Here is an 8855-nt window from a genome sequence, read left to right as displayed (position 1 = left end):
GACAGACAGACAGACAAGCCCCAAAGAGGATACAGAGAGTACATTGATAGAGAGAGAGAGGAGAGAGAGACAGAGAACAGAGAGATCAGAGATAGTCGTATAGGATAGATAGAGCTAGTATATAGAGAGACTGATAGAGATCTATCTGAGAGAAGAAAATATATAAATATGTAAGTAAGCAAGAGAGATAGAGAGAGATTATGGTTGTGGGTGTGGTGTGGGGGGGGGGGGGGAGGGATGGAGAGAGAGAGAGAGAGAGAGAGAGAGAGAGAGAGAGAGCGAGCGAAAGAGAGAGAGAGAGAGAGAGAGAGAGAGAGAGTCACCCTGGAGCGAGGTGGTGAGATCAATAGCAAGGAAACTAGTCAACTGTATCTCTCACGTCATTTTCCTTTGTTGTTTTCACCTTGATTATTCTCTTCTCCCTCTCTCTGTCTCTCCTTCTACGTTTTATTCTACGTCTCTTATTCATTCTATTGAGAGAAATCGACTCTTTCAAGACACATCTTCTCTTTGAGGAATCCTTATCTGTGTTCGATGTATAAATTACTATCGAAACTTATTCTGCAATTGAGCTTGTTAACTTACATGAGCTTCATAGGCAAGACGATATGTAGAAAAAAAATGTAAAAATGTAAAAGAAGAAAAAAAAAATCTCGTCCGATTACCTAAGCTCCAGCCTCGTGTGCAGTGATCTTTAAACCAATAACAGGATGCTTGTGAGGGAGAAAAGGGGGCGGGAGAGCGAGGGAGGGGGGGCTGAACACCCCTTCCTCAAAGGGCATCCTACCAATCACTGCTTCGCTCGCCTTCAAGTTGAGTAATAACGCGACTCCAGCCTGAAGTCGCGAAGGGAGAAATCACGGCGGCCAATGAGGCGCGAGCGATTACGCCATTGGTCGACGCGGTTGGCAAGGGGCGGCGTCAACCGTGGATGCTGCGTGGTCGGTCGCCTCTCATCTCCAGTCGCCTCCGCCAACCTAGCGTGACGGACGGAAGGGAAAGAGCGGGGAATAGGCGCCTTTGAGCGTTCGTTTGGTACGAGGTGGGCGGACTTGGCTACAGGCTGAGATACGATCAGTTTTTGTGAGAGAGAGAAAAAAAAGAGACAGAATTATGTCCCAGTATTTGTAAATCTATTCGTGTAATACCACGTTTCTTGTTTTATTTTATTTATTTTTATTTATTTATACCAAGGCCATTATCTCTACCTTCCTTTAAGTGCTTAGGAACTTCTAGAACCTTCTGCGAGAGAATTAAGTGCTTGGTCTATCAACGTGATTGAAAAATTCTTTTTTTTCTTTTTCCCTCTCCTCCTACGCATTCTTCGACGAATTTAGGAATAGGAGAAACGAAGACAGTGTCGTCTACATGCCTGTTGATTATGCACTTGCAAATGCATTGAGCCACTTATGTACCAGGTTAGTCTCCTCTGTTTGTGCGTGCATGGTATGTCTATATGTGTGTGTGTGTGTGTGTGTGTGCGAGAGCTCCCGCACATACACATACACATGTGCGTGTGCTGTGCGTATGTTGTCTTCATTATCACCATCATTATCAGAATCGTCATCACTATTATCATTAGTGTTGCTAGCATCCTTAATGCTATTTCTGCCATAATGTGTAATAAGATATGATATAATGTCTATGTGCACACATATATACTTATATACATACATAGATATATACTCAAACACACGCACACACACACACAGCCACACACACACACACCACACAAGCACACACGACACACACCACACACTACACACACACACACCCCCACCACACACACACACACCACAGAGCAAAGACGCACCCACACACACGCACACACAAACCGCGCGCGCGCGTGCGCGTCATACACATGCAGCAACACACATACACACACACACACACACACACCATACCGCACACACACCCACAGGTCACACACACACACACACCCCACACACACTCACACACGACACACACTCATATATATATTAATATATATATATATAGAAATATTATATAGAGATAATAATGTATATTTATATATATATATATATATATATATATATATATATATATATTATCACATTTAAAAACAATATTAAAAGAAAAAAAAATACGTCCGATTTCCGAAAAAAAAGTCGGAATTTTGGGAGCAATCGAACAGCTCACAATTTCGAACAGCTTCCGATTTCTTTCCCATTTCCGAAACTTGTCTTGTACTGCATATTTAACGGGGCGATTTCCAATCAGTATCGCGTTTCAGAAGAAGGGGACGACTTCGAGATTACCTGTAGTAAGCGCCGGGACAAGTGTGGCCCTGTCATATCATCACCTTATATCGGTATTCCCGCTTATGGTCATTTTATCTTAAAATAATACAAAACAGTTATTTCTAGTAATTCCTTTAAAAAAATAACAAAGTATGTGAAATGAACCAGAAAAAAGAAAAAAAAATATATTAGCATTAGGTTCACTGTACTTTTAAAAAATATTCGTTTCACGTGAACAAAAGGAATTTAGTAAGTCCGTAAACACACGAAAAACGAAAACACACGAATACGTAGGTAGAGAAATTCTGTGAATAAAAGGGATTACGAAAATGACATTTCGAGCCTGTCCGTGAGCCTCGTCGGGCGGTAAAATGTGTGTGTGTGTGTTTGTATATACGTATATATGTAGGTATACAAATATACAAATAAACACACATACATATGCAAATAATCGTGCGTGTGTGTGTGTGTGTGTGTGTATGTGTGTGTTGTGCGTGCGTGTGGGGGGTGCGTGTGGGGGGGGTTGTGGTGTGTGTGGTGTATGTGTGTGTGTGGTGCTGCGTGTGGGTGTGTGTGTGGTGGTGTTTTGAGTGTGTTTGTGTGGTGTGTGTGTGCATACTAGCTCTCTCTCATCTCTCAGTCTCTCTCTCTTTCTCTCTCTCTCTCTCTCTCTCTCTCTCTCTCTCTCTCTCTCTCTCTCTCTCTATCTATCTATCTATCTATCTATCTCTTAAACTTAAACTTAAACTTCTCTCCCTCTCTCTTCTTTCTCTTTCTCTCTTTTTTTCTCTCTCTCCCTCTCTCTTTCTCTTTCTCTTTCTCTCTTTTTTTCTCTCTCTCCCTCTCTCTTTCTCTTTCTCTCAACAGACCAACATAAACAGTCTGGGATATTTATGCTTACCTTTAGCTTACTTATGACTTAATACCGTCTTTCGTGAGCTTAGAACATACATGGTATACTTCATAAATGTGAGATTTACTCAAAAAGAAAGAGAGAGAGAGAGAGAAAAGAAAGAAAAAAAATATGGCTAAATGTTCTAAGACAAAAAAAAATAGGTCCGTTCTTGCCCCCAACTAATAACAGACTGCCGATAGGTTGTGAAGTATTACGAACGTATCCTATTTGCAGAATAGATTATTGACTCAGGAAATATCTAAATATAAAATTATATTTTTGTATAAGGTTAAAAGAGTTACTTATTTAATGAAAACAAAATACACTTAAAATATGTCAAAAAAGCTGCGAAAAGTGGTTCGAACCATATTCAAAGTTTTCCAGGACCAAGTGTGGGGTTACAAGGTTATGAAAACTCTCACACTTTACATAGATGGTTTCAGTTCAATAATTAGAAAGTATATGACCTGTAATTTGCTCAAATTTATGTCTGCTTACATCCTTCACTGTCTGTGTGACTAGTAACTTAGGAGAATAGATTAACATGTCATTTTATGTATGCAAGTAATCTAAACTCTTCAACAATTACCAACAATTAACTTGTCAACTTTAACCATTTTTAGAAAATTAATAGAAACGTCTGTGATACTGTGCATATATATATATATTATATCTATCTATATCTGATAGATATACTAATCTATCTATGTATATATATATATATAATACACATATAATGTGTATATATATTGCATATGATATCTATATCGAGATCATTTTCTCTATCTATCTATCTATCTAGCTATCTATCTATCTATATATCTATCTATAATATAATATATTCTATTAGATATAATATATATATTAATATAGATATATATAGTATATATATATATAATATATTAATATATATGTTTATAATATATGAATATCTATATATTATATATATGATATATATATATATATATATGCACAGTATCACAGACGTTTCTATCTACTAATATATTTCTCACTGTCTGTCTGTCTATCTCTCTCTACTCTTACTCTATATCTCTCTCTCTCCGTCTCTCTCTGTCTTCCTCTCATCCTCTCTTCTCGCTCTTCTCTCTCTCTCTCTCTTCTCTCTCTCATCTCTCTCTCCTCTCTCTCTCTCTCTCTCTCTTCTCTCTCTCTATCTCCTCGTCGTCTCTCTCTCTCTCTTTCTCTCTTTCTTATACGCAAAGCCTTGGTAATGATAATGATGATGATGAAGATGATGGCATTAATGAAAAATAATGTTAAAAATCACACTACAATAATGATAATGATAATACTAGCAGTAATAGTAATGATAATGATGATAATAATGATGATGATGATGATCATCATCAACTTCATCATCATACTACTACTACTTATGTTAATAATGATGTTAATGATAAAAATAGCAATAAAGATATTAACAACAAGAATAATAACAATATTAATAACAGCAATAATAATCATAATATTATTAACTGTAATAATAACAATAACTGTAATAATAATATTAAAAAATAATAATGAAAATAATGAATATGATACTAAAAGCAATGATACTAAACAAAATTATGATAATAATAATCACCACAATAATAACATTAATAACAGTAACAATAACAAGAAACTGCAGGTACTTATAACCCACCTTTTTCTCTCTCTCTCTCTCCCCCCTCCCCTCTAACCCCCCCCCCTTCCAGAACGGACATGGACTTCCAACTGGCCGGTCACTACGCCCCTTGTAGTTTCATGACCTCAGCTGACCTCGTGCCCCGTGACCCGCGCCTCCTGCCGCAACCTGACCTCCGCGCCGCCGCCGCCGCTCTGCACGTTGCGCCGCGTCCTGAGGGCTTAGCGAAACCCGAATTGGCAAGGTAGGCCTATGACGTCACATGGATGTGGGTGGGTATGAGAACGGGGTGGGGGGTGTGGGGAGGGGTTAGAGGGAAGGGGTATGAGAGGGGTAAAGATTGGGGTGGGTGGGGGTAGAGGATTAGGAAAAGGTAAGGAAAAAGAAGGAGAAGGTGATGAGGGGAGATTTTTGTGTGTGTGTGTGTGTGTGTGTGTGTTGTGTGTGTGTGTGTGTGTGTGTGTGTGTGTGTGTGTGTGTGTGTAGTATGCTATGAAACGTTTTGTGTTTGCATTCTTATAAAAAAAATAACAATTTTCAGCTAATGAACAACGCGTGTTTCCATTCTCAGTCGCCAAATCTTTTGCAAAGACCATTCTAACCAATCCTTAAGTTCTCAAATTATCTATCGCCATTCCAGCCTATCAGCAAGTGCTTTCGAAATTCCGGTCGGTAGGACTTCAAAAAAACAATAATTATAAACAACGAAATCATATATCAATGACGATTTTTTTTTATTTCCTTTACAATATGAGAAAAGTCATTTCTGCATCCATGCTGTCTCAATAAATTTCAATAAATAAGTAAAAATATTTCTGCAATTTCTTCCTGCTTGGCGTAACGCGCTTAATTTTTTTTTTTCTTATCCTTTCTAATATTTATTCTAATATTTTATTCTAATATCTAATTCGCAAATCCCAGTTATAATGGATGTAATCGGATAAGGTTATTCGATGCTTTTTTTTTTCTTCGTCAAAATTTAATCAAATTCTCTTGTCACTTCCTTTTCGTACCTTCTTTTTTTTCTCTTTGTTTATTTTCGTATTTACGTTTGTGCATAGTGTATATTAAGGTTTTAATTTCGAATTTCGCGAAGACTAACCTCTCACTGGAAAAAAAAGAAAACGAGATATCATTAAGTGACTAACTACCCCCTTTTTTGTTCTCTCTCCCTCTCCCTCTATCCGTCCTTCGTCCGCTTTCTTCACTTCTCGTCTTTCATCGTCTTTCTTCTCTATCCTCTTTCTGCTCCTCCTCTCATCTCTTCATCTCTTCTCTATCTTCCTCTTCTGCTACGTCTATCTTCTTCTCTTCTTTTCTTCTCCTTTCCTTCTTTCCAAAGATGCTGAAATTACTCACTCACTCTTCTCTCTGTTGTCTCTTTTCTCGTTCTTTCTCTTCTCTTCTGCTTCTTCTTCTCTCTTCTTCTCTTTCGTCTCATTTCGTTCTCTTTACTTTTTTCTCTTTTCTCTCTTTCCAAAGATGTAAAACTATCACTCACTACTCTCCGCGTTCTTCTCTCTCTCACCTTTCTTTCTTTCTCATCTCCTCTCTCTCTCTCCTCTCTCATCTCTCTCTCTCTCTCTCTCTCCCATCTCTCTCTCTCTCTCTCTCTTTCTCCCTTTCTCTCTCTTTCCAAAGACTGCCTAAAACTCACTCACTCACTTCTCTCTCTCTCTCCCTCTCTCACTGTCTCTTATCTCTCTCTCTCTCCTCTCTCCTCTTCTCTCCTCCCTCTCTTCCTTCATCTCTCTCCTCTCTCCCTCTCTCTCTCTCTCTCCCCTCTCTCTCTCTCTCTCCTCTCTCTCTCTCCTCGTCTCTCTCTCCCCTCTCTCTCTCTCTCTCTCTCTTTCTCTCTCTCCTCTCTCTCTCTCTCTCTCCTCTCTCTCTCTCTCTCTCTCTCCTCTCTCTCTTTCCTTCTCTCTGTCTCTTCCTCTCCTCTCTCTCTCTCTCTCTCTCTCTCCTCACTTTCTCACTCTCTCTGTCTCCTCTCTCTCTCTCTCTCTCTATCTCTCTCTCTCTCTCTCTCTCTCCTCTCCTTCTCTCTCTCTCTCTCTCTCTCCTCTTCCTCTCTCTTCTCTCTCTCTCGTCTCTCTCTCTCTCTTCTTCTCTCCTCTTCTTCTCCTCTCTCTCTCTCTCTCTCTCTCTCTCTCTCTCTCTCTCTCTCCCTCTCTCTCTCTCTACTGTTCAAAATATTGCCACGATTATTTTTTGGTCACTGCAGGACGATCTGTCAATTATCTGTTGATAAAACTGATCCGCAGTCATTTCCGTTAATGGCTGTTAAATTGTTGTTTTTAACTTTCGACTCTATATACATGTAAATGACGATGTTCCAAAGTTATTGTTACTAAAAATGTTTGGCGTTAATTTTCACCAATAAGAGTTAAGTTTACTAAATGAGTTTTGTCGAGGGTGTTACCGAGGTTTGTTTCAACCAATGAGCGATAGACTCTCAAAAGATCTCATTCTGTGGGTGTTGCTGCGATCGTTCCACCAATCAGAGACGAGCTTTAAAATTTCTTATCACTGGAAGCTTTATCGTGTTGACTCAGAGAGGAGCCTTTATTTTCCTGTGCGATCGCCGATTTTATCAATGAAGACATTTCAGTGATGCATTGATCCACTTCAGCAGGATAATTATTGTGCTTATTTCATCCAATTTATTTTCTTATGGCAATTATTTCAACCGATTCCGGTTATGTAAACCAATCGTAAGTCAATTCCAGTTATCATATTGCAAATGGTGGTTTCACGATCCTTAAAACCAATCAGCGACAGGCTTTCAAATTTCTTGTCACGTGGAGATATTTGACCCAATCAACGGCGGGCTTTCTGATAAATTTAGATAGTTTAGAGATATCAGTTTTTAAGATTTACTTCTACTACAGCTGTAGTATGTGTATGTGTGTGTGTGTGTGTGTGGCCTTTGCAACCAATTAACGACGACTTCTCAAATGTCCGCCATCATTTCGGCCAATCACAGGCAAGTTTTTATATTTCCTACTGCGGGAAATGTCTCGGCCTGAAACATCAACCAAATCAGAGGAGCCTTTTGTTTACTAGTCGGTAAAGGATCCTTTCAGTCAGTCGAACAAATACCCGATCTTTTTTCTAACACACTAGCTCTTCTTCCGTCCATTTGTGTGTTTTCGAATGAAATTAAGGCTTTCCGAAGACAGTGGCGGCCATTTTCGTTTGAATAATTTCCGACTTGTGCTACGGAGGATCTATAGTACTGGATTGTTTTTTACTGATTAATCAAAGGAAAAATGTTCGTGTAAAACATAAATCAGTTATTGTAGAATGTAATTTTTTTTTACTTCTCATTTACATAATTTTATTTATTTAAAAGAATGTATGATGATGCTCGCTTGATTTTTGGACCCTGATTTGTTTCTTTACATAGGTGTCATGTTTGTTTACAAGAGTTGGACCATTAACACACGGAAAATTCATAATGAAACGCAAAAACTAATAGTGTGTTATGGCCAAAGTATCGTTTAAAGGTCTGAAGGGTCAGTTCAACCAGGCGTAGTTTTGATAACCTATTCTTTATTTAAGGTAATGCATATGTCACAAAGAAATATGTCTTCGTGAAACACAACCTCCTTTTTATATTGCATATTCTAAACCAAGGGGGTAATAAATAAATTAATTAATTAATTGTTCCTGTTAGCGATTTCTTCTGATTTGCGGCGGTGCCACACCTCAAACAGAACTCTAACAACCGTTTACATCGTTATATCTATTGTCATAATGCGGTTAGATAAATATTTTGAGAAATCTTACGTTATAACGATAATTTTACATATTGAATATATTTAACGGTAATATGGCACTCCTGCGTTTGTTGCCATTGCAAGATGCGCGTCAACTTTCGTATTTTTCAAACAGAAAAAACAGAAAATGTAGTAAATGGTCCTTTAATTTGATAATAAATCAAAAGGGGGCCTCCCAAGGTTTCATTATTATTCCTGGTGTGGAATAATCTAAAAGATAAGTAAAAATGTATTCTCGTTCCCAGCATCTCGTGAAGTCATATCAAAGA

At 38.4% G+C, this 8855-nt stretch overlaps 1 protein-coding gene across 1 annotated transcript in view; it reads left to right on the top strand.

Moving 5' to 3' along the window:
- The first annotated feature begins 947 nt into the window (after positions 1-947).
- Positions 948-8855, top strand: part of LOC119598951 (twist-related protein 1-like) — a 22244-nt gene continuing 14336 nt past the window's right edge. The window contains exons 1-2 of the mRNA XM_037948660.1: positions 948-1418; positions 4875-5048. Coding sequence (XP_037804588.1) covers positions 1369-1418; positions 4875-5048 — 224 coding nt within the window. The 5' untranslated portion in view covers positions 948-1368. The remainder of the gene's footprint in view (positions 1419-4874; positions 5049-8855) is intronic.

The sequence above is a fragment of the Penaeus monodon genome, chromosome 42 (assembly GCF_015228065.2).
Source record: "Penaeus monodon isolate SGIC_2016 chromosome 42, NSTDA_Pmon_1, whole genome shotgun sequence".
Lineage (NCBI taxonomy): Eukaryota > Metazoa > Arthropoda > Malacostraca > Decapoda > Penaeidae > Penaeus > Penaeus monodon.
Note: the sequence above shows the minus strand (reverse complement) of the source record. Positions and strands in the feature narration are given on the sequence as shown.